This window comes from Rhinichthys klamathensis, unplaced genomic scaffold (assembly GCF_029890125.1).
Source record: "Rhinichthys klamathensis goyatoka isolate OS25496 unplaced genomic scaffold, OSU_Roscu_1.1 h1tg000429l_1, whole genome shotgun sequence".
NCBI lineage: Eukaryota > Metazoa > Chordata > Actinopteri > Cypriniformes > Leuciscidae > Rhinichthys > Rhinichthys klamathensis.
Genome location: NW_026606925.1, coordinates 474199 through 501888, shown reverse-complemented (window position 1 = coordinate 501888; position 27690 = coordinate 474199). Strand labels below are relative to the sequence as shown.

The following is a 27690-nucleotide window of genomic DNA, read 5'->3' as shown; positions in this document are numbered from 1 at the left end:
GAGGCAAATATCACACTTATTATTCTTCTCACCGAGACTGTATATCGCTTGAGATGTGTATTTTCTGGGTTTTTGGATCTTAAATGTTTATTCATCTGTAACGTTAGAAATATTAATCTCTTGCTTTAACATATTGCTTTAGATCCGCCTTGTTTGCGTCCAGTCTTGTGTCGCCAGTGCGGGCTGTGATTGGCTGAGACCCTGGTAACGTCACACGGAAACTCCAGGAACATGAAACGGGTCCGATATATGTAACATTCGGTGACATTGTTAACTTCTTAACATAAACAAATAAGTACACTTGAATACGGTAAGTCGCTCTACCGGCGAGGACTTCTGGACGAGCGCGGATTTATAGATCTTCCCGTTGTGTTGACGTGTGTTTGACTGAACCGGTCGGGTTTGTTGAAGGTAAACACATTTGCATTCATATATTGCTCTAAGTCGTTTACCCGTTCCTTTTTGTTGAAAAGTCATCCGTTTCCACGTTATTTGTAATGTAATGTAATATAATGAAGTTTAAACTGGTTTAAAAGTAATACGTTTGAAACATGAAACAGACAGTGTTTATATTTGATTACAATCGACTGTACAATACATATATTAATATGTTTCCGCCGCATAAGAAAAAAAAACTTGCTTTTGTAAATCATATAAATTATGACAGTAGAAATTGTGAATTAAAAAGTATTAATTATGACAATATAAACGTAAAAATGATGACACAAAAAGTAAATTATGACTTAAAAGTTAATTAGTCGAGATTATTATGACATATAGGCTAAATTACGTAAATTTGTTTGAACTTTTATGACAAGTCAATTATGTACACTTAGTGTTAATCATAACACTAATTTGTTTCTCTCATACTTTTTAAGACTTTTTAAACGCTTGTTATCATTTTGACTTATGTCATAATTGTGAAATTTTATGTCGTCATTAAGATTTACCAAAGCATGATTATTGTTTTCTTGAGTGGCAGGAATGGTCTAGACATCAGTATTGTGAGATATTGTTGCTGTATGACGTGTCGTCCTGGTGTAACAGCATGAGTGGCCAGGAGGTGTCGCTGTTGCTCCAGGAGTGTCTGAGGCGCGCAGTCACCGGACCACAGGGAGACACCGACACCGTGACGCTCCCGCACCCCCGCGGTAATGACTTATAACTACCATTATTTATTATTTGAATTATACTAATGTCTAATTAAAACGTCTTCAGATGTATAATACTGATCAGAGAGCAGATCAAACCCACTGACACTTGTTCACTGGTTCTCAGCGACTCCTCATTGACATTTCAAAGTGTTTCGAAACAGTGATGACGTAATGAAGCGCGTTTACTGAATCACGTGACTCCGTTTGAGACACGCTCCGAACCATTGATTCAGAACAAAAGATTCGTAAAGGTTTTGAAGCTTCATGAAGCAGTGTTTTGAAACTGCCATCACTATTTTATAGTGTTTTTATTTATAATGTTGGGGAAGCTACTCTGAAACCTTGGCTTGACTACTCATAAGTTAAAGTAGTTAAACTACAGTCAAACTACCCTTTTAGTTACTATGAAAAAGTAGCTAGCAACATTAAAGCTACTTTTTTTTTTTTACAGTGACATTGTATATTACAAAAAACTTAATAACTGTTAATGAAGAATGTTTTGATTTGGGGTTTAACAAACCAGAATAATCATTTTAAAAAGGCTAGTGTTCGTTGTGAAATACCAACTCACTCCTGACATCCTTTAACAAAACAAAACCCAGAACCATGAAAGACATATTCCTATTAAAGAAGGCTTGACCTTTGACCCTCAGGGCCGTTCCCCGATGACCTGCACACGCTCCTGCAGGAGGCGGCGGACAGAAAGTGGCCGTTCGTGGAGGAGAAATGGCAGTACAAGCAGTCCGTGACGTCCGCGGACAAGATGAACTCGTCGGACCTCGTCGGGAAGCACCTGCCGCAGTTACTGGTGAAAATGGACCCTAGATCCGGCCCAGATCCGGCACACACGTGGACTCAACACGGCCCAGATGTGGGCCGACTCTATGTTGCTGTCACTCATAAGTTAACTTAACCACTTTATTAACCCCACAAGGGGCAATTATATCAGCGCAGTGGCATCACATCATAAACTAAAAAAAACATATTCATATTCCACATATGTGGCCTTTTCGCCTTTCTTCACCTTTGTTGCTTTTGGCTTGCTTAAATCTGAGAGCTGGATCACTCCTCCATAGGCTTCTATTGTAATTGAAACTTGCCGGCCCAGAAAAGTTATTAAAGACATTGTTAAAATAGTCCGAGTGACTACAGTGGCTTAACCTTAAGTTTATCAAGCGACGAGAATACTTTCTGTGCGCTTTCATGTTCCTCTGTGTGAGCCTCGAGTGAGTTCGCGCTCCTGGGGTGTACGACACACACTATTGGCCGCCCAGAGTCCCTCGTTCCTGCGGGGGAAGCGCGGCTCACGCTGCTGTCTGGGGAATAATGCCTGATCCTGCTGTGATTCCAGGTGTTCCTCAGAGACCGCATCACATCTGGCGAGCCGCGGTTGGCCGTCGCCGTCGTGTTTCTGCTCGACCGGCTTCTGTATTGGATGGACGGATCACATGTCCTGCTGAAGATTGCTAAAGCGTTGCACAAACGTTACCCGGACGTTCCCATCGCCCCCCAGGTCATCATTAGACAGGCTCGGGTCTATCTGAACACCGGTGAGCTCATCTCCATTCATGTATTCCCAGAGAACTACAATGTGTCGTTCTGTTAACGTTCCCATTAAGCTTTGAATATGTTCTCCGAACGTTCGATTTCATTTCCGCCTGAAAAAAATTCCGCCATTTTGAATTTTGTCCAAAACCTACTTTTTGCGATCTGGTCCTAGGTTTTTCGCCCGAACGAAACCAAACCAGTGCAGAACGAAATGTAGCTGGCCAGCAGGTGAAAATACAGATCCTGGACAAATTTGAATATAATGGACATGAATGAAATTCGACAACTTTTCGGCAAAAAGACAATTTATGTACTGTCTGTCCTTTGGGTTCAGAAGACTTGTAATGCATGAGTCATATAAACTAATATTATTATTCTCTAATGATATGATTCTTTCGTGATAATCTTTTTTGTTCTGATTAGATCACTGCAAAGAATAACAGGATTTTCAGTTTTGACCGAACTATCCCCCTGATATGTTTAAATCATGCATTTTATTTTTGATTTACGACCGCTAAAGTCTGGCAAAACGTTAGAAGTGGGCGGAGCCACTTTTTTTTTTTACTAAAATGGCTATAACTTGAGAACGAAATGAGATATTTTCACCAAACTTGGTACACACATGTACAAGCTCAATCTGAGGTCACAGTAAAATAAATACGGCGATTGGACACTTGGTGGCGCTATAACATGAAAATAAAAACATGAAAATGGTTAAACCCCCCAACTGTTAGTCCGATAGACTTGAAAATTGGTATGCAGCGTCTTCGTCCAAGGTGCCATGTATATCTATGAGGACATTGGCATATCTCGAAAAACATGGCCGCCATCGGCCAATGAAGTTTGAGCACCTATTAGACAAGTTTAACGGAGGCCGATCGGAACGAAACTTGTCCAAGGTTTTTCACTCAATCTGAATAAAACCAACGCAGTTCAATTCTCTGGACACTGCAGATCAATAATAAATGTTGAACTTTACCCTTTGAGTAGCTTTAATAGGGTAATTTAGAAAATGGGTGTGGCCAAATGCCCACAAAAGCCTATAACTCCTAAACGAAAACTCGGGACTTCACGAAATTAAGTGAGTACATGCGCCATATGGTTCTAAACAAGCATGCAAACATGTAAGGAGATCGGACCATAGGTGGCGCTATAACGGTTAAAAAGCTTTAAAAAACATAAATGTCCTATGGTAAATTGCCATTATTGGCTGTAAATGGTCTTTTCCATCTATGATGTAAGTGGTTACATGCTTGCATAATAAAACGTAATATCTTTTTAAGCATGTGCTTAAAGGCCTTAAACGCTTGAACCCAGTCAATTGCTGCTCACAGTTATATTATCATAATGGGAACATGAACATTTCATTAACCGAAAAAGTAGTAACGCTCCAAAAATGTTTTTCCTTGGTTATGTGAACGTTTACATTGCATTGTATCATTCTTCAAACATTATGGGAATGTTACTTTTGGATGTTCTCTGAACGTTACAAACATCCAACTGCAATGTTTCAAGAAAACACTCATGTATAATGTTTGTGTGCTAATGTTTTGAGAACATTAACTTTGATTGTTGGTGTAACTGGAAGAGCGCTTCATGACGCTGAGAGAACGTTGCCTGTTCGCTGGATTGAGCTCTAACAGATTGTCTGGTTTTGTTGCGACGCAGGTAAACTGCAGAAGGCCGAGTTCATTCTCAGCAGTCTGATCAGCAGTAAAGCTTCAACAGGTACCGTTTGCTTTGGTTCCTCTTCCCCCGATCGCTCCATCTCTGCTGTGTTGCTTCTGAATGCTCTGCTCTCGCTCAGGCTGCTGGCCGTATCAGAAGGCCAGTGACCGCACGCTGGTGCAGGCCGTCAGTCTTCAGGTGCGAGGACAAGTGCTTCAGACACTCGGTGAGCACTCGAGATTAACCTGATCAACACATGATGAACTCCAACTATCTCCTGCAGTGCTTCTGTGTTTTTAAAATAAACATGACAGTAAAGATGTTTATAATGTTACAAAATAAATGCTGCTCTTTTGATCTTTCTATTGATCAAAGAATCCTGAGAAATAAAACGTATCACTATTTCCACAAAAATCGTAACTGTTTCCATCACTGATAATAATCATAAATGTTTCTTGAGCATCAGATCCTCATATTAGAGTGATTTCTGAAGGATCATGTGACACTGAAGACTGGAGTAATGATGCTGAAACTCAGCTTTGATCACAGGAATAAATTACACGTTGCTATATATTCACATAGAGAACAGATGATTTACACTGGAGTAATATTACACTGTTTTACTGTATTTCTGATTAATACACACAGCCTTGGTGAGCAGAAGAGACTCTTTCAGAAACATTAAAAACTTAATGGTAGAGTATAAAGATAACAGTCATATCAAATGATGGTGAAGATGAAGGACTGTGTGAATCATGTTGAACGGGTGTGTGTTACTGTAAAGGTAATGTGTGTGTTTATTGTAGGTCTGTGGCTTGAGGCTGCTGAACTCATATGGGCGTCTCTGATTGGCTTTTACGCTCTTCCACAACCTGATAAAAAGGTCTGGACACAATCTCTGCTTTTGGTCATGAGTGTGTGTGTGAACAGCAGTCATGCTCTTGACTCTGAATCAGTGGCTGTTGTTGTTGTTTCAGGGCATTGGGACGTCCCTCGGGCTCCTGGCCAACACACTGACCTCCATGAACGACAGAGACTTCACTGCGCTTCAGGAAAAGCCCCACATTGACCTGGTAAGAGATGTCCTGAATCGGGTTGTGCGTGTGCTGAGCGTGTCGTCAGATGTTCTCTCTTCTCCAGAGTTTCCTGGGAGAGACTCGGCATCGTCTGCTGTGCGCGGCGCGGGCCGCTAAGATGGCCGTTGTGTTCAGCCAGTACGGGCCTCTGTACGTCCTGACCAATGTGGTGAGTTTCAGCATGAACACCTTTATTCCTCAAACACAGTTGTTTGCCTTTTACTGTCTTAATATGAAGTATTTTATATCCTAATGCACATTTTATACATTTATATATTCATTTTCTTTTACATATATGCGATTTATGAGGTTAAAAAAAGTCCAAACTTTAGAAACTTTAGGTCAGAATTATGACAGTCATAAAAATGATGACGTCAAAATTGACAAAAAAACAATCAATATTATGTGAGAAGTCCAAATTATGACATAGTAAGTCATAATTATGAGATTTAAAGTCAAAATTGACAGTCAAGATTTGAGATAAAAAGTCAAAACTGATAAAATATAGGAATTATGACATACGGAGTCATAAATTATGAGATATATAGTAAAATTGACCATAATTATTATAAAAAATCATAATTATTAGAAGTCAAAATTGAAAAAAAGTCAAAATTATGGTAGTCTTAATTATGTCAAAGTCATAATTGAGATAAAAAGTAAAAATTATGAGACAAAAAGTCGTAATTATGACTGTCATAATTATGACAAAAAGTCATTTAGCTGTCAAAATTTTTTGATTATGTCATAGATCAAAAAGTCTCATAATTATGAGATATAAAGGCAAAATTGACAAAAGGCCAAGATCATGACATAAAAAGTCAAAATTATGACAGTTATTAAGATAAAAAGTTGACAGTATGTCAACAAGTTGACAGTATTTCAATTATAACAGTCATAATTATGAGAAAGTCAAAATATGACATTAAGTCATGATTAAGATAAAAAACCCGTTAAGTTCACTCATTTGCTCTGTTATTATGCTAAATCTGTTCAACAGTCTCAGGGTACGTTTACACGACAATGATATGCTTCAAACGGAGATGTTTTTCCTTTCAGTTTTCCGCGTACAGACGACACCATTGTCAAAACGATCCCCATTCACACGGATCCGCGAAAACAAATAAAAAAACATGTATTCTGCTGCCAGGCCACTAGATGGCGATGAAACACTAGAGACTGAACATGTAATTCACATGTGCTTGACGTCATCATCTCCAAAGATTCTCGTTTTTAAAAATTTGCACTTTGAAACCCGTTTTCAAAACGCCATTGTCGTGTAAACGAACGGCCAAAATGCATAAAAACTTGTACGTTTTTAGTTAAAAAACGGTGTCGTGTAAACAGACCCTCAGTTTCGCATGCTGTTATTCCCGACTTTAACACTAGATGTGTTTTCATTTCCCCCTCCCAATGCTCTTTTGCAGGTCGCCCAGGGCATTTGTTTACTATCCTACAGTTTCTCCAAGAAATGCCCCATGGAGGATCAGCAAACGTACCTGGCTTTGGCCAAGGAGGCCTTTGAGATCGGCTTGTTAACAAAGACTGCAGGAGACGCCGTCACCAGCAAGCTGGAGTTGCACACATTCCTCAAAGCCGCGTATTGCTTAGCCACGACACACCGATGGATTAGCGGCGAATCCGAGACGGTCCTCGCGGCGACCGGCGTCTGTCGGGAAGCCTTGACGTTATTTGTCGAGTATTGTGCACGAGCGGATTCCTCTTTGTGTGCTGAGATCATGGCGAGGATACAGCAGATTAAGTCCTTGTTGAAAGTTGAAACCTTCCGTAATTCCGATGCACGCTCTTTTATTCCCGATAACTACCGTTCAATGGAGTTCGGCGCGGTTTTGTTCGCGCTCAGCGATTTTGACAAGGCGTTGGATGTTTTTGGGAAGCACCACAAGTCGGTTTGTGAGGCGTTCGAGAAAGGCGTTCGAGGCGATCCGTGTTCGACTCATTCTCAATGCATAACAGCATTTCAGACGGACACAGAAGTTCTTCCAACAGCCGATCTTTCGAATCCGCTTTCCTCCAAACAGAATCCATCTAGCAGCGGATCTTTAGTTATAGTTGATCAGGGTTGTGATGAACGAAGCAGTTTTGGATCTTTTGAGGCTCTTGATGGAGGTAAAGAAGCAAATGTCGTCTCTCCAAGCGTTCCAGACAACTTTAGACACAACAAAGGATCCCAAACTCAATCCACACCAAAGCTAGTGCCCGTCTTAACTGAAGGTGTTGAGGATAACGTACCAAATACATCAGGAACCCAAAGGAGAGACCTTCGGAAGAACCTGGAAGCAAGAACGTCTTCGAGTTCCTCGTGGGAACACGTATCGGGATCGTCTCAGAGCGGCGTAGAAACCACAGATGATGATGTGGAGCAAAGCAGATTCGGATCTTATCAGGGTCTTGATGACCATAGCAATGGAAGTCGAGAAGCAAACGTCATCTCTCCAAGCGTTCCCAACACCTTTAGACACAACAAAGGATCCCAAACTCAATCCCAACCAAAGCTAGAGCCCGTCATAACTGAAGATGTTGAAGACAACGCACCGAATACATCAGGAACCCAACGGAGAGACCTTAGGAAGAACCTGGAAGCAAGAACGTCTTCGAGTTCCTTCAGCAGCGGCTCCTCGTGGGAACACGGATCAGGACAATCCCAGAGCGGCGTAGAAACCACAGATGATGATGTGGAGCAAAGCAGATTCGGATCTTATCAGGGTGTTGATGACCATAGCAATGGAAGTCGAGAAGCAATCTCTCCAAGCAATCAAAGTAGCGTTCCCAACAACTTTAGGTACGACAAAGGATCCCAATCTCAATCCCAACCAAACCTAGAGCCCGTCACAACTGAAGACGTTGAGGAGAACCTAACGAATACATCAGGAGCCCAACGGAGAGACTTTCGGAAGAACCTGGAAGCGAGAACGTCTTCGAGTTCCTTTAGCAGCGGCTCCTCATGGGAACGGGTATCGGGACAATCCCAGAGCGGCGTAGAAACCGTGGAAGACCCTGAAGATCCTTCCCATGACGGCAATGAAATCAATAAAGGTGCCAAGTTTGGTGGGAGCACTTCCTCGTTTTCCCTGTGCGATAGCTTCGGATCGCACTCATCTTGGCAAAAACTGTCCGTGAGCCCCGTCGCTAATGTAGAGCGCCTTGAGCTAACGCACAAGAAGAAAGCGTTCCCGCAACAGATTCAGGAAGGCCCAGGAACGACCACCGAGAGCGACCCGTTCGAGGAGCTGGGGTTTGAGCATCTATCGGACTCTGCGGGAGACGACGAGCCGTTGTGCAACGGGTGCTTCAGGAACTGCATCATGGGAAGTGGCGTTCTGACGGGGCGTGACTATCGAGCGCTCTTGGCTGGAGTTTGTGAAAGCTGCCTCGTCCAGCGGCTCCCGAACACCCCGCTGAAACCCCTGGACCGCACGCAGCTGGAGAAGCCCTACGGTAGGTGACACGAGTGTGTGTGTGTGTGATGGGTAGGGTTAGTGTAAGGGGAGAGAATATACAGTTTGTACAGTATAAAAACCATTACGCCTATGGAATGTCCTCAAGAATAGCAAAACAAATGTGTGTGTGAGTGAATCACTCGTGTGAATCTAATTGTATCTTGATTGAATAATTTTTAGATATTTATATTGGAAAACAAGACTTCTGTCTTGTGTTCTGCAGATGCCATCGTCCTGAAGTACTCGAAGGCCTCTGGCCTCTGGATGGGCTGCGAAACCAGCGTCTATATTGGGAAACCGATGGGAGTCAAAGGCAAACAGAGACAAGCCATTGAGCTTCAGTACCTCCACCAGGAGCAGCTTCTCAGCAGGTCAAACACACACACACACACACACAGATCCGTTATCATGGTCGGAAGAGAGAGAGAAAATAAAATATTAAAGTCCCCTACTAATAATACTAATGTACTATAAATTTTTTTTATAGTACATTAGTATTATTGAAATATAAAAATAAAATAAAAATTGTGTATATATATATATATATATATATATATTAATTGACAATATTATTCTTTCAATAGTAATATTTTTTTTATTATTATTTCGATTAATAATGTCTATATGTCTATGTGATCTCATGCCTAACTGTAATATGAATGTAATGCTAATAATCATATTCTCTGCTCAGTTATGTAGGGAAGGAGTACCTGAAGAATAAAGGTCTTCACGCGCACCTGGACGACGTGGAGAGACAGATGACGGCACAATACTACGTCACCGAGTTTAATAAGCGCCTGTATGATAATAACATCACAACCCAGATCTTCTTCATCCCCTCTGAAGTGCTGCTGGTGAGGCTGTATTTTTAAACAGAACCCAACATGATTGATGCATTAGACTGAATGTGTAATAATTAATTATGGTGGCAAATCAGTAGGCAAGTTATTATTATTATTATTAAATTATTTTTATTAGTATTTTGCAGTGCAATAGTTTTATTGGAGTAGTAATATTTAAGTTTATTGATTTAAAAAAAAAATGTTTTGAATAATAATCATCTTAATAATAATTATTTTTAATATTAAATATCAGTTTTTATTTGACCATGCAATAGTATTATTGGAATACTAATATATTTGTTTAAGGAATTTTAATTGTAAAATGCAAATTATAATAATAAAAATAAAAATAATATTAATAATTATTATTATTATTAAATACTTATTGTTTATAATTTAATAGTGTTATTGGAATAGTAATATATTTGTTTATTTTTTTAACTTGTAAAATGCTAATGATAATATTTAAATAAAATTAATAATAATTATTATTATTATTATGAGGCTGTTAAAGTGACTGATGGGATCTGCTTTTGGACCATATATGATACAACCTATATATGATTTTTGTTATTCTATTGTGTATACAGCACATGAAGGACAGTGAGTACTCTGAAGCAGAACTGAAGGCTTCGCACGTGTGTTTCAGGTTCTGGAGTCGCACCGTATCCTGACCTGTTTATCTGCGGAGCCGTTCATGTCCGGGACGTTTGTGAAGCTCACCAACAACGCAAGAGGAAAAGCGGAGAGCGACGCGACCCAGTACGGCATCGCCTTCGGTCATTTCACCTACGAGTTCTCCAGGCGTCAGGAGGTGGTGGTGGATCTGCAAGGTACATCTGAACCTAAAAAACTAATTTATGTGAAGCCCAAAAAACTAATTTATGTTTACCCTAAAAACTAATTTATGTGAACCCTAAAAAACTAATTTATGTGAACCCTAAAAAACTAATTTATGTGAACCCTAAAAAACGAATTTATGTGAACCCTAAAAAAATTATTTGTGAACCCTAAAAAACTAATTTGTGAACCCCAAAAAACGAATTTATGTGAACCCCAAAAAACGAATTTATGGGAACCCCAAAAAACGAATTTATGTGAACCCCAAAAAACTAATTTATGTGAACCCCAAAAAACTAATTTATGTGAACCCTAAAAAACAAATTTGTTTACCCTAAAAAACTAATTTGTGATCCCCAAAAAACGAATTTATGTTTACCCTAAAAAACTAATTTATGTGAACCCTAAAAAACGAATTTATATGAACCCAAAAAAACGAATTTGTGAACCCTAAAAAACTAATTTATGTGAACCCTAAAAAAATAATTTATATGAACCCTAAAAAAATAATTTATGTGAACCCTAAAAAAAATAATTTATATGAACCCTAAAAAACTACTTTATGTGAACCCTAAAAAACTAATTTAAATGAACCCTAAAAAACTAATTTATGTTTACCCTAAAATACAAATTTGTTTACCCTAAAAAACTAATTTGTTTACCCCAAAAAACTAATTTATGTTAACCTTAAAAAACGAATTTGTTTACCCTAAAAAAAAAATGTATGTAAACCCCAAAAAACGTATCTGTTGACCCTAAAAAAAACGTATTTATGTGAACCCTAAAAAACGAATTTGTGAACCCTAAAAAACTCATTTATGTGAACCCCAAAAAACTAATTTGTGAACCCTAAAAAACTAATTTATGTGAACCCCAAAAAACTAATTTATGTGAACCCCAAAAAAATAATTTATGTTTACCCTAAAAACTAATTTATGTGAACCCTAAAAAACTAATTTATGTGAACCCCAAAAAACTAATTTATGTGAACCCCAAAAAACGTATCTGTTGACCCTAAAAAAAACTTATTTATGTGAACCCTAAAAAACTAATTTATGTGAACCCTAAAAAAACGTATTTATGGGCCTGGTTGAGTTAGTTAGTAGTGTGTTAAACTGGCGGTTATGGAAAGGGGCGGGACATTTCCCAAACACACTCGAAGCGCTCAACCAATCACAACACACTGCTCCAGCCGACCAATCAGAGCACAGTGTGCTTTTCAGAAGGAGGGGCTTCATAGAGACAGGAAGTAAACAGAGCGTTACTGACAGACTGGGAAGAGAGGAGCCGCAACAATGGAGAATATGAGGAGAATAATCAACATTCAAGCAGGAAACCTGTTCTAGTAGAGCCTGAAACTACATGTGTAAGAGTGTGTTTGACAAACGTTCCTGTTTTCCCCTCAGGGTGGATCACAGCCAGCGGGAAGGGTTTGACGTATTTGACCGACCCCCAGATTCACTCGCTCAGAAAGCCCAGATCCAGCAACTTCCAGCAGACGGGAATCAACAACTTCATCAAACACCAGCACGGAGACGACTGCAACGAGATCTGCCGCGCCGCCCGGCTCACACACATCACACACAACACACACTATAAGAATACCACACAGTCATGCTTTACAGCTTAATTCTGTTTCATGACAGAAAAGTCATGATCGATGATGCGAACTTCATCAAACATGAGACTAACTCTATTTCTGAATTGCTGAATATAACAAATATAATATAAATACAAATATATACACCCAAATATAAAAGCAAAATGTGTTGTATATATTGCAATATATAGGGAATTACAATGTTGATTCTGTGTGAGAAATGAGGAACTGACTATTATCAGTCAGACCACAATAACCTCTGGACTCAATAAATCCAGTTCCACATTGTGAAATATGTGGGTCGCTCACAATAACAGAGTCATATGACAGTGACATCATTAATGCATCATGTGACTGAACCAGAAGAACTCCATTCCAGAGTTTCACACACACTCCTGAACACACTCCTCCGATGAGATGCTCTCGCTCAAGGTTCAAGATTCAAATAGCTTTATTGGCGTGGTGAAATACATATTTTCATTGCCAAAGCATTACTAACACTATACAATAAACACATAAATTATTAATAATAAAAATGAAAAAATTAAATTTAACATGAAAATAACTCTCTCTCAACTGGAGCTGTGCAGATTTCTCTCTATTTCATCATAGTACACTTTCACATTTTTTTTAAGAAAACACACACACATTCACTCACTCACATACACACTCAGTCACACACTCTCTTACACACACACTCACAATTTTATTAAGAATGAATGAATGAGGCATTTATATAGCGCTTTCATATGCACTACTGTACACCCAAAGCGCTTTACACTCATATCAGGGGTTCTCTCCTCAACCAGCACCAGTGCCACACTGGAATGACACACTCATTCTCGCACACACACTCACTGATGGTGTGGCACACACTCACAAGCATACAAATTTATAATTTAATATAAATTTCGCCACAAGACGGCGCAGTTTCCAACAATAACACAGGCGTACTATATGGGGAGGCTGCAGACCTGGAGCCGGCAGATATACGCCCCTGGCAGTTTTACGCCCCGGCAGTTTTAGGACCCTGTTGTTCCTGATGCGTCCAGTAGAGGGATATACTGCGAAATAACATCATTAAATCGACGCTTACACATTAATAACCCGTCCATAGACTTGACAATTTTGTGTTTTTTGTTCATTTAAATATAAACGTTACAGTGTAGATCTCCACGGATTAAATTTTCTGTAGATATTCAGTTGGGCTTCACTCTCTTCACTCAACCTACAGAAGACTATTTGTTTTTGTGAATTGAAAAATTAAAAATACACATAGTTGGATCAACTATGTGTTATGACAGGTGATGCTATGACCTACTGCAGTTATAGGCCAATTCACCGTAGGTTTTTATATACAGGAGACTGAGTGAAATATGTTTTTGTGAATTTATATAAAGTCACATTTAGATATTAACTATATTTAGCCGATTAGACATGCAGTACCGTGTACTCCTATGGATCCTCGATGAAATATCTGCTGTACTATTCTATTGGTCATCATACAGCTACAAAACAGTGTCCTACACAGCATTTTATGAAGACAAACACAATTTATCCCTTTTCTAAAATTCCATGGGCCATTTAGAAGATATAGACAATATTGTTGTTCACAAAAAAATATTTATTAACACCATTTATGAAATATGATGACTCCCCATGGTTTGCCACTCTTCTTTAACTGTTTTTTTTCTTTAACTGCTCCTGCTCACTGATGAAACATTTAAAAATGAAACATTAAAAAAGTTTAAAAGGACATCCATGGTGAATTTGACCTTGTCCCTGTGTGTGTGTGTGTGTGTATTTCCTTAAGCAAACACACCTTTATGAGATCCAAGTTAAAGAGAACTTGGTAAAGACAGAGTATGATAAAACCCACATTAAGTGCACATACCCTACATTTGAGTCCAGATCAGTAAGCTATTTTAAGAAAAAATGTATATTAAGATATAAATGAGATAATTAGATCATCTCATTTATAAGAAACAACTCAAACCAGAATCTACATTCAAACCATATGGGGAAAGTTTTTAATGTTTTAACGTATTTGAGTGAGTGTGCAGTTTAACTCTTTACCTAGAGAGAGAGAGAGAGAGAGAGAGAGAGAGAGATTTACATACCTATTATAAATGTGTCTTTTGTGTGTTCACACCATAGACTGTAAAAAAAAATCACATATTTCCATTATCTACTGTAATATTGCTCTATAAACCATGTGGAGTATGTTTTAATGCGAGGAGTAAACAGAGTCTTACCAGAAGAGGCCATTCTAAAGACAGGCAACAAAAGAAAATTAAAATTAAAATTAATTTTAAATTGAGTAGAGAAGATAGGGGAAGCTAAACCTACACGTGGTTAGCTAAGTTTAAGCCAGATAGAACAGAAACCTGTCAAAATACATTATAGACCCATCCATTGATATATAAATGAATTGATATCTACCTACCCTAGCTCTATCGAGCTAATCGTTTATAAATAATAAATGTTGCATTATTGCTAAAAAACAATAACTTTAGCAGATTATTTAACATAAAAATGACAGAATCTATTTTTGTCAGATTTTAATTCTAACGATGTTAAACTTGCTTATACGGTATTATTACTTTGTCTTCTGGGCAAGTTTCATCTTCATAAAGACAGAACCATTCAAAGTAATCCTGATTCTAGAATATTCTCCTCTGATATAAAGTTCTTTTTTTTTCTTCCTTTAAGAAAATGTCAGAACCTTTAAACTCAAAGGTTTATAAAACAAATAATATCATTGAGTCTGTTGTAAAGAACCTTACATGTTTTTATATTGACAAAATGTAATATTGCATTGATTTGTGTACCCTAATTCAATCTCTTTTGATGTCCGTTTACCCCCCTTGTTTTTTTTGTTAAACAGATCATTTAATCCGTGCAGATCTACACTATAACGTTTATATTTAAATGAACAAAAAACACAAAATTGTCAAGTCTATGGACGGGTTATTAAGCGTCGATTTAATGATGTTATTTCGCAGTATATCCCTCTACTGGACGCATCAGGAACAACAGGGTCGTAAAACTGCCAGGGGCGTAAAACTGCCAGGGGCGTATATCTGCCGGCTCCAGGCAAGGGGGTAATCCATCGACCGGAAGTTGAAGCCGGCCGGGTGCCGCCATGTTGTAGCAGAACTTCACTTGCGTTAGCATTTCCATTGACTCCCAGTCATTTTGGCGTCACTTTGACAGTGAATAACTTTACATCTGAGGCGTTTAAAGACTCCATTTGTCCATTATTTATTTCTAAAGAAACACGACAATGTATAAAGGGCTCCATTACCTTCTATGTTACATTATGGCCCCGTAGAAACAGATTTAGTAAAAATAGGCTAACGATTGCGTCATAACCACTCGACTCTCTGTCGCACTGTACAGAAGTGACCGTACAGACAGGAGGAGAAGCTCACAGGTGATCGGGGGGACGTCCCGTCAAGGGAGAAGCTCATAGATAATGAGTCCATAAAAGCAACGGGATACTTACTCCTGCTCACTCACGCCAAAGGACTCTTTGCTCAAGTTCCCCGTCTCTGCAAGATTAACATTGGCAGTTTTCACGCACAGCTACTAGAAGATTAACGTCTGTCAGACAGGTTGCTCACGTCATCAAGCTTAGTTTGAGTCGGTTGGAGTCTGCGCGTCAGGAACGGAAGTTCTCAAAAATCGCTAAAAGTGGGCTTCAACTGTCTCAACTGAGTTCCAATGAGATGGCTCTGTCCACTTCTTATACTGTCTATGGCTCCAGGTCTGCAGCCTCCCCCTACTCCAGGCGTAGGTTGATGACGCAGTGATGAGCTGAATGATGGGACTTGCTGTCAAGCTGATGGATCTAATAATGTTTATGGATGAGTGCAAACATTCATGTTTTTTAACATTACAGTGGTATGAAGCAGGTCGCGATTGCTAAACAGACAGATATCACACGCGAGTCCCGCGGATATAAAGGAATAAGGACATTTATTCTACTGAACTACCCGTGAGTGCTGGATTGATCAGTTTATTAGACGAATTAAACTTGTGAGGTAACGCAGCGCTGCTTCACTCGGTCTAACGTTACACTATCACACTAAACGGTATTTAAATGTGTGTTGAAAGTTATAATGTTATACTACGTGTTAGTTCGTTTGCTTTAAAACTAGCAGTGAGCTAGATCAACATTAGAATAACATACTGACCATATTCTAACATTTCATCATGTTGAGCTAACGTTATATAACATTGATTTGTTTTATATTTGCTCACCTGTCTAATAAAGCTGTGAAGCTCTGTCGAGTCCAAGTTAGTCGCGGACGCTAGCTCTCGACATCTCAAACACGCCACGCTGATGTTGATCCTCATTTTAGTTCTCCTTGTTTGTCCCAAAGTCTGCTTGCCATGGATGGTCTACATTAAAGAAGCAAGAACTGTGTGCCGCTAAACGTTACGCACTACGCAGTTGTCCACGTCTGTCGCCATGGTTACGTCATGGCTATGGCAGTACGAGCGGAAACCGAGGATAGCGCGGATATTGCGTCATTGACAGGCGACATTTTTTCCCAGGACGGCCACTTATTTAAAATTGGAATTTCTCTGAAATAAAACATCTTTGGAGACTTTTGGGATATTGTAAGTACACAACTGCAGGAAATATATCACACTGTGCAAGTGATTTTTGGATATTTTATTACAAAATTCTTACATATTGTAGGCCTACCTTTAAGAAGATACACACACTCACACACAGGTATTATGAAACGTATTTTTAAATTCTAGATATAAACATTATTCTAGTTATGCTCATCTCTCTGTTCATCTATAAATAAAATGAAGTAATCGTGATCCAGTAATCACAGGTTAAAACTCGTGGATTGGGTTTGTAATGTAAACATGCTGACAGGGAAAACCCGGCGACTGGATTCCGGACTCTGAACTGAGAGGGAATGAGGAGGTTCAGGATCAGGAGTGTGTTTACAACCGGTTAATACTGCACCCGGCGACTGGACTGCGGCTGTGAATGAGGAAGTTCAGGAGTGTGTGTTAACACTGAGGAAGTTCAGGAGTGTGTGTATACCGAGAGACTCGCGCTGAAGGTCACACTGAAGCTTCTGGTTCATCACGGACATCATGAGGTCTCTTCTTCTCCTGTCTCTGGTTCTGCTGCTGATCTGGACCGGAAGCTGTTCCGCGCAGATACCGAGGCGATGCCGTAAGTGTGTTACTGTAGTTATAATAATAATCATCTGCATAATCATAATAACATGCAACTGCGTGATTCTTATATTCATGTAACGTTAGGCTACTATCTTATTTACGTGGATCACAGGTGCTCTGAAGAGTACACTATGGTACATGTCATGGTTTCATTTCTTAACATTAGTAGAGATAACATGTATTTATTTTTTTATTTATTAAATATTATTAATATCTCTAAAGCATTTATTGATCTCAGTTAATTAATATCAACATTTACTAATGCATTATTATATTGCAGTTAATGTTGTTTTATTTCAATGATGTTTTGCCCTGTACAGTTTTAGTGTTAGTTAACAACAATAACCCTGTTGTGGAAATGTTTAAGTTTGACATGAATATTTACATGTAGTTTATGAATCATAATTAATGAGCGCCTGTAACCTGATCTCGTGACAGCTGAAGTGATGAAGGATATGTTCACATGAGTTATTAATGCTGTATCGCTGCTTTGACAGACACTCCGCCGCTGCTGTCCGGCAGTATGAGCGTGGTGAGTTATTACAGTCACTGATTATGATTATGGTTATGATGATTCTAACATATTATTGACTCAATCAACTCTCAGAAGAAAAGAAGCTATTCAAATACAGAAGCTTGTGTCGCCTCCATCATGGGATCCTTTCATGGATTTAGTTTTAACTAATTAATTGGGTTTTATTCTTTTTATTTATTTATTTCGATTTATGAATTAAACAGCATACTTTATCACTAGAAAATAAAATAACCTTTTAAACATGAAATTATTACACAATCATGCAAGACATTTCTGTTTTATAGAACTCACTGAAGCTCAAGTTACTCATATTCTCAAATATCTAGAAAAATTCATTTCCAATAAATGCTGTTATTTTGAACTTTCTGTTCATTAAATAATCCTGAAAAATAAAATGCATCAGTTTTCACAAAAATCTGAACTGTTTTCAACACTGATAATAATCATAAATGTGTCTTGAGCATCAGATCCTCATATTAGAGTGATTTCTGAAGGATCATGTGACACTGAAGACTGGAGTAATGATGCTGAAACTCAGCTTTGATCACAGGAATAAATTACACTTTACTATATATTCACATAGAGAACAGCTGATTTACACTGGAGTAATATTACACTGTTTTACTGTATTTCTGATCTGATAAACGCTCCCCCCCCCCCCCCCCCCCTCTCTCTCTCTCTCTCTCTCTCTCAGAGCGCTCGGGAAGGCCAGGATTGGGCGTTTGCTAAGTACCGCTACGATGCTTTTGGTCAGCGCATCCGTTTGTGGGAATTTGGAACCGTTGAGAGCAAGTCGTTCCACCTGAACATGCTGTTCCTGTTTCGAGAGGTGAAGCCCGATCACAATGTGGAAGTGCACTGAGGAACTCACGAGAGCAGAACACACACGTGTCGAACACAGAGCTATCACACACTGGCAGAACACTACATTCAGAGACGTAGTTTGTTTGTTTCACGTATTTTAACTTGGACAGTGTCAAATCTATAGAGAATATAGAGAATAATCACATGCGTATTATGTTTTATTATGCAAGCTTGTAACCACTTACATCATAGATGGAAAAGAGCATTTACAGCCAATACTGGCAATTTGCCATAGGACATACATGTTTTCTTTAAAGATTTTTAACATTTTTTGGATCGAGACATCGCATGCCAGTTTTCAAGTCAGTCGGACTTACTGTTGCGTAGCTATTGCCAGTTTTGTGTTTTTTCCCTGTTATAGCGCCACCAAGTGGCCAGTCGCCGCGTCCTTTATCACGCGACCACAGAGCGAGCCCGTACACACGTGCACCAATTTAGGAGAAATCATCTAAATCCGTTCGAGAGTTACAGCCGGTTTAGGAAGAGTGGCCACGCCCTTTTCTAACGTTCTATGTCCCGTCATCAACATAAATGGAAATTTGGCCTTTTTGTTATTGATAATTATTGATATTCAGAGTCCAGAGAAGTTTTCTGCACTGATTTGGTTCCAATCGGTTGAAAAAACGACAACAGTTTCGAAAAAGTAGGGTTTTCATCAAATGAAAGGACACTCGGTTTAGGAGTTCTGAGCGGGTCAGTGGTGTTTCCCGCTAGCGCCCCCGTCAGGCCGGGGAAATACTGCCAGCCTCAAACTCTCCCCAGAGGCGGCCCACATCCCGGGAAAATAAATACAATTATAATAATAATAATAATGATAAAGTTAAATAAGAAATAAAAAGTTAAATGATTTATAATAATAATAATCATGAAGTTATATCAGAATTACAAATTAAGGAATAAAAAATGTAAAATGTATTAAAAAATATTTGTGAAGTTAAATAGGAAATAAAAATTAAGAAATAAAAACTAATTGAATAAAATGATAAATAATCATTAAATTAAATTAAATTAGGGATAAAAAGTTAAATAATAGTAATAATCATGAAATAAGAAATAGAAAGGAATAATAAACATGTGCCGACACTAAATTGATCTCTGGGAACGTCTCTACAAATGGCCAGTTTTAGGGGAGAATGCTGATCCTGGAAACTCCTACAAATGCCCTGAGATTAAAGGACGACTTCTCTGTCAATATTTTACTGAATGGAAAGTCAGAGTATGTGAATAAATGGACAGATCCCACAGATGTGAACTGAAGCGAGAGCGGTGTGTTGTTGATCTGGAGTGACTTAATCTCCTACAGGACAGATTCATTCTCAGCGTCACTGTAATAAACAGGAGGATAACAGAATCAGATATGAGACACACTCTGCTCTCTACAGAAGACATTCACATCAGTTCATTCACTATCTAAAGTTCAGCAGAACTCGTGATCTGAGGAAATATTTACACGCTAATAATGATCAATAATGCACAATAAGGCCTTTCTGTTTACAGTAAACATATAAAGCAATTAAACACACTAGTACTAACATCGGCTACTAAATGATTTTTAGCAAAGTCCATATCTCATATTCTCCTAATGTCTGGTAGCGTTAAACACGGATCACGCGGATGAATATGCATATGCAAATGATATGCAGATGAGGATATAGTAAAGGAGGCGTTGTCAGCTCATATCTGGTTATTTCGGGGTGGAGACGCGTGAACACACTCTTCCTCTGACTGGGGTTATAAAGGGAATATTGTGCAGGTTCTGGCGTACACACGCTTTTATACGTCTGAATATTATTTGGCGTACGCCACGTTTGGGCTTCAGCGCACGTACACTTCTGGTAACGATCCCAAGCACAGTTTTATAATGAGACCCCGGACCCTGTGAAATCCACATGTGCCGGATCTGAGCCGACACTGTGTTGCTGTCTGGGAAAGCATCTCTGTAACAGTTGTGTTCTCATCTGATGGTGTGTGTGTGTCTCTCTCTCTCTCTCTGTGTGTGTGTGTGTGTCTCTCTCTCTCTCTGTGTGTGTCTCTCTCTCTCTCTCTCTCTCTCTCTGTGTGTGTGTGTGTGTGTGTGCTCAGGGTGTGGTGTACTCCATGGACTACAGGAACAGAACCTGTCAGAAGAATCCTCTCCACGCCGCCTTCCACCCGTCCCACATCCCCCGCAACGCCTCTCTGCTGTCCCAGGTGGTTCTGGGAGGCTCGTCGGCGCCGGGAGAGGGGCTGCTGGTCAACACCTGGACCGGAGACGTGCCGCAGACCGGAGGTGACTCGATCTCTGCAAGCTCAGGCTCGGCTCAGCTGACAGCTGAATGAAGTTGAACCTCAACACTATTTCCAGATAACTAAAGTGCATTTAGTACAAAATTAGTTGTTCCAATTTAGCAGAGTTTAAGTTTACAAATTTTGTATACTAAAAGTACAAGCAGGGTATTTATATTAAGTACATAAATATGTGACCCTGGACCACAAAAGCAGTCACACGGGTAGATTTGAGTTTATGCATAATCTGAAAGCTGAATAAATAAGCTTTTCATTGATGTGTGGTTTGTTAGGATAGGAGAATATCTGGCCGAGATACGACTATTAGAACATCGATGCCAGTAAAGAAGCTTTATTTGTTAGAGTGAAACACAGAAGTGCCTTACATAAAAGTGATTAAAAATAATAATCAAGTTAAATAAGAAATAAAAAATTAAGGAATTTTTTAAAAAATGTATTTAAAAAATAAATAAAATAAAAATAATAAACGTGAAATAAAAATTAAGGAATAAAAAATAATTTAAAAAATAAAATGATAAATAATAATCCTGAAGTCAAATGAGAAATAAAAAGTAAGGAATACGAAAATAAAATGTTAACTTCATTTCAGGTCCGTTAAATAATATTAACAGATGCAGCTTTTGATTTGAATTATGGATTAGTGAATGTTGAAATTAACATTAACTGAGATTAATAGTATACACAGTAATAAAGTATTTTTCATTATTAGACAAATGTATTGTTAGGTGAAGTGAAACAACAGCTTAATATCTATTTCCATGCAGAGGTGAACCTTTTCCTGACCAATGCAATCAAGTCTCCTCCTGCATGCGTCCTCAGCTGATGTATGACTGAGGTTATATGTATATCAAACATGTGTACACAGTTTCACAGGAATATGCTCCAGTAGCAGTGTTGTAGACGCGCTGGTCAAAGCTTCACATGTCACAGCTAGTAAAGTGAGTGTGATCTGCAGGTAAATACCTGGCCACGGTGACGGAGTTCGGCTGTATCCCGGTGTCCACGCTTTACCACACGCCAGAGTCCGGCTGGGTCGTCACCACGTGAGTCACGCTTCAGATGATACACACAAACACTACAAATCAGCCGGTGTTTCGGTGCAGCGTGTCATAGTTCAGCCAGGAGAGGAAAGCTCTCTGAGATTAATCTCTCCCACAGGAGTGTCCACAGCTGAGTCTGCATATAGTTATACGGCACAGTTATACAGCACAGTTACACGGCACAGTTACACGGCACAGTTACACGGCACAGTTATACGGCACAGTTATACGGCACAGTTATACGGCACAGTTACACGGCACAGTTACACGGCACAGTTATACGGCACAGTTATACGGCACAGTTACACGGCACAGTTACACGGCACAGTTATACGGCACAGTTATACGGCACAGTTATACGGCACAGTTACACGGCACAGTTACACGGCACAGTTATACGGCACAGTTATACGGCACAGTTATACGGCACAGTTATACGGCACAGTTACCAGCACAGTTATACGGCACAGTTACACGGCACAGTTACACGGCACAGTTACACGGCAGTTATACGGCACAGTTACACGGTACAGTTACACGGCACAGTTACACGGCAGTTACCTGCACAGTTATACGGCACAGTTACCTGCACAGTTACACGGCACAGCTATACGGCACAGTTACACGGCACAGTTACCAGCACAGTTATACGGCACAGTTATACGGCACAGTTATACGGCACAGTTATACGGCAGAGTTACACGGCACAGTTACACGGTACAGTTACACGGCAGTTATACGGCACAGTTACACGTTACAGTTACACGGCACAGTTATACGGCACAGTTACACGGCACAGTTACACGGCAGTTATACGGCACAGTTACACGGCACAGCTATACGGCACAGTTACACGGCACAGTTATACGGCACAGTTACCAGCACAGTTATACGGCACAGTTACCAGCACAGTTACACGGCACAGTTATACGGCACAGCTATACGGCACAGTTATACGGCACAGTTATACGGCACAGTTACACGGCACAGCTATACGGCACAGTTATACGGCACAGTTATACGGCACAGTTATACGGCACAGTTATACGGAACAGTTATACGGCACAGTTACACGGCACAGTTACACGGCACAGTTACACGGCACAGTTACACGGCACAGTTACACGGCACAGTTATACGGCACAGTTACACGGCACAGTTATACGGCACAGTTATACGGCACAGTTACACGGCACAGTTATACGGCACAGCTATACGGCACAGTTATACGGCACAGTTATACGGCACAGTTATACGGCACAGTTATACGGAACAGTTATACGGCACAGTTACACGGCACAGTTATACGGCACAGTTATACAGCACAGTTATACGGCAGTTATACGGGACAGTTATACGGCACAGTTACACGGCAGTTATACGGGACAGTTATACGGCACAGTTATACGGCACAGCTATACGGCACAGTTATACGGAACAGTTATACGGCACAGTTATACGGCACAGTTATACGGCACAGTTATACGGCACAGTTACACGGCACAGCTATACGGCACAGTTATACGGCACAGTTATACGGCACAGTTATACGGCACAGTTATACGGCACAGTTATACGGCACAGTTATACGGCACAGTTACACGGCAGTTATACGGGACAGTTATACGGCACAGTTACACGGCACAGTTATACGGCACAGTTATACGGCAGTTATACAGCACAGTTATACGGCACAGCTATACGGCACAGCTATACGGCACAGTTATACGGCACAGTTATACGGCACAGTTATACGGCAGTTATACAGCACAGTTATACGGCACAGCTTTACGGCACAGCTATACGGCACAGTTATACGGCACAGTTATACGGCACAGTTATACGGCACAGCTATACGGCACAGTTATACGGCACAGTTATACGGCAGTTATACAGCACAGTTATACAGCACAGTTATACGGCACAGCTATACGGCACAGCTATACGGCACAGTTATACGGCACAGTTATACGGCAGTTATACAGCACAGTTATACGGCACAGCTTTACGGCACAGCTATACGGCACAGTTATACGGCACAGTTATACGGCACAGTTATACGGCACAGTTATACGGCAGTTATACAGCACAGTTATACGGCACAGCTTTACGGCACAGCTATACGGCACAGTTATACGGTACAGTTACACGGCACAGTTACACGGCACAGTTACACGGCACAGTTATACGGCATAGTTACACGGCACAGTTACACGGCACAGTTACACGGCACAGTTACACGGCAGTTATACGGTACAGTTATACGGCAGTTATACGGTACAGTTATGCGGCACAGTTATACGGCATAGTTACACGGCACAGTTACACGGCACAGTTATACGGCATAGTTACACGGCACAGTTATACGGCATAGTTACACGGCACAGTTACACGGCACAGTTACACGGCACAGTTACACGGCAGTTATACGGCACAGTTATACGGCAGTTATACGGTACAGTTATACGGCACAGTTATACGGCACAGTTACACGGCAGTTATACGGTACAGTTACACGGCAGTTATACGGTACAGTTATGCGGCACAGTTATACGGCACAGTTATACGGCACAGTTATACGGCACAGTTACACGGCAGTTATACGGTACAGTTATACGGCAGTTATACGGTACAGTTATGCGGCACAGTTATACGGCACAGTTATACGGCAGTTATACGGCACAGTTATACGGCACAGTTATACGGCACAGTTACACGGCAGTTATACGGTACAGTTACACGGCAGTTATACGGTACAGTTATGCGGCACAGTTATACGGCAGTTATACGGCACAGTTATACGGCACAGTTATACGGCACAGTTATACGGCACAGTTACACGGCAGTTATACGGCACAGTTACACGGCAGTTATACGGTACAGTTATGCGGCACAGTTATACGGCACAGTTATACGGCAGTTATACGGCACAGTTATACGGCACAGTTATACGGCACAGTTACACAGCAGTTATACGGTACAGTTATGCGGCACAGTTACACGGCAGTTATACGGTACAGTTATGCGGCACAGTTATACGGCACAGTTATACGGCACAGTTATACGGCACAGTTATACGGCACAGTTACACGGCAGTTATACGGTACAGTTATGCGGCACAGTTATACGGCACAGTTATACGGCAGTTATACGGCACAGTTATACGGCACAGTTATACAGCACAGTTATACAGCACAGTTATACAGCACAGTTATACAGCACAGTTATACGGCACAGTTATACGGCACAGTTATACGGCACAGTTATACGGCAGTTATACGGCACAGTTATACGGCACAGTTACACAGCAGTTATACGGTACAGTTATGCGGCACAGTTATACGGCACAGTTATACGGCACAGTTATACGGCACAGTTATACGGCACAGTTATACAGCACAGTTATACAGCACAGTTATACGGCACAGTTACACGGCACAGTTACACGGCACAGTTACACGGCACAGGGAACATCTGAATCAAAACCCAGCCCTAGTTACATACAATTTTTTTATTTTTTTTTATTAATAAAAACATATACAAAACATGCAACCGGTTAAAAACATTTACACACCATTTATTTACTTTGAAGATTACTTAACAGAATGTTAAATTGACAACAAGATCTCAGTGTAATACTGCCGGTAGTGTGACTGAGGCGTGATAACACACACTCACAGTGCTAAACGTGTGTGCTCCAGCTACTTCAACGGCGTGACGGGGGTGGAGGACCCGGAGCAGTTCATCCCTCCTGCGTTCTGCGACGCCGCCGAGACCGAGGAGGAGGAGCTCGACTTCTTCAGCGGATTCTCATGGCTGTAGCGGCTTCATCTGTCCTGAAGGGTCTTCATCTCTCCTGAAGGGTCTTCATCACTCCTGAAGGGTCTTCATCTCTCCTGAAGGGTCTTCATCACTCCTGAAGGGTCTTCATCTCTCCTGAAGTGTCTTCATCGCTCCTGAAGGGTCTTCATCACTCCTGAAGGGTCTTCATGCCTTGTGTGCTCGTGTCTTTTCAAATGCTGATTCATCCACGATTCATGTCAATCAAAAGCACTTTAATCATTTAAAAAAAGGGAAAATAAAGGTTTTATCTTTCAGTATCGTCTTGCTTTGTCTCTCTGACTTTACAGCAGTGTAATGCAGGTTATCCTAAAGTCCCTGTGGTGATATACAGCTTTTACTGTTGTTTATGTGTCTATGTGGTGTTTTTAATGCGCTTTAACACAAACCGTGTGTAACTTCATAAGTCGACAGCATTGCTGAGTATTTCCTCCTGAAAGGGTCATCGGATGCTGAATTCACTTGTATATGGTGTTTGCACATAAACGTGTGCTTGCAGTGTGTGGACACACAACCATCATACAATGAAGACCCATTCTTCACTTGAAACCCATTCACGCTTTTTAAAAAAAAAATCAAAAAGCCTAAACACTCAATCAAGCCGTTTCGGATTTTCTGAGCAATATATATATATATATATATATATATTTTTTACATTTATGCATTTGACAGACGCTTTTGTCCAAATTCATTGCATTTCAAGATACACATTTACATTCTTATCAGTTCTTGCTTTCCCTGGGAATCGAACCCATGACCTTGGCGTTGCAAGCACCCACAGAAGAGAGGGGCTTTTCAGAAGTTTGTGTTTTCAGGCACTCAAAACGCCGTTGTCTTGTAAAAAATGGCCATTAAAAAGTTATACGTTTTTAGTTGAAAATGGTGTCGTGTAAACAGCCCCTTAATCTCACACACACACACACACACTCCCAAAAATATAAACTAATGTACACAAATAGTAGAGAATGTAAATATAAAGAGCAAATAAATAAATAATAATAATAAGCATTTATGTTATGTGGCATTTAGAGCATCGGATAAAAACTGTTTTTGAAAGGATCTGTAATGATTAAATAAAGGATTCAGTCGCTCTAAACCCCGCCTTTCTGAGAGCTGCTCTGCTCTGATTGGTCAGATGGCCCAGTATGTTGTGATTGGTCTACTCTGCGATGGTTCTGCTTCTAACCGTTTGAACAGAAAGCAGTGATGGGTCATTCATTAACGATTCGCTCATCGCGTCTGTCACGTGACAAATGAACGAAAGACTCGGAAGGTAAAGTAATTATTTATGTTCCCTGTCAATTATTTTTGACTGCATTATTTCTCAATTTAGAATATGATCAGGATTGCGTAGGTGGATGTGTTCGGGGACTTTGCCTGTTAAAAGTGTAACATTTAAAGCCACTTGAATGAACAAAATGACTCGAAAAAAAGTTTAGTTCATTTTGACGAACGGGATCGAACAAGAGAGTCAGTAGAATGACCCGAACTAACACTAACAGACAGTGGCTGGGTCAGGGTTAGGCGTCTTTAGATATGTCTGAGAGAGCTCATAGCATCATTTTACAATTTTTTTACAAGAAAGAGTTTTTAAAAAAAGAAAGTCAAACACTAAAATACTATTTTCCCATCTTTATTGCAGTCGTCTCCATCAAGAAACATGTGAAATATGCATAAACTATTAAAAACATTGAGGCAAGTGAATAAGTGTAAATCAGCCAG

General features: G+C 40.1%; 2 protein-coding genes across 3 annotated transcripts; both read left to right on the top strand.

Moving 5' to 3' along the window:
- The first annotated feature begins 368 nt into the window (after positions 1 to 368).
- alpk1 (alpha-kinase 1) lies at positions 369 to 12272 on the top strand. 2 transcript variants are annotated; one of them, XM_056235663.1, is made up of 14 exons: positions 369 to 411; positions 1048 to 1151; positions 1808 to 1962; positions 2506 to 2704; positions 4371 to 4430; positions 4510 to 4596; positions 5177 to 5253; positions 5348 to 5443; positions 5511 to 5615; positions 6874 to 8905; positions 9131 to 9278; positions 9599 to 9761; positions 10399 to 10582; positions 11996 to 12272. In XM_056235663.1, the coding sequence occupies exons 2-14, from the start codon at positions 1049 to 1051 to the stop codon at positions 12217 to 12219; spliced, it is 3633 nt and encodes a 1210-aa protein (XP_056091638.1). In that variant the 5' UTR covers positions 369 to 411; position 1048; the 3' UTR covers positions 12220 to 12272. The 2 variants fall into 2 exon arrangements, with proteins under 2 accessions (XP_056091638.1, XP_056091637.1); XM_056235662.1 differs by having other exon boundaries at positions 983 to 1151.
- A 4995-nt stretch (positions 12273 to 17267) lies between these two features.
- Positions 17268 to 25950, top strand: epdl1 (ependymin-like 1). The gene is made up of 6 exons (XM_056235708.1): positions 17268 to 17398; positions 17901 to 17935; positions 18633 to 18767; positions 20885 to 21071; positions 22044 to 22131; positions 25830 to 25950. The coding sequence occupies exons 1-6, from the start codon at positions 17317 to 17319 to the stop codon at positions 25948 to 25950; spliced, it is 648 nt and encodes a 215-aa protein (XP_056091683.1). The 5' UTR covers positions 17268 to 17316.
- The last annotated feature ends 1740 nt before the right edge of the window (positions 25951 to 27690 follow it).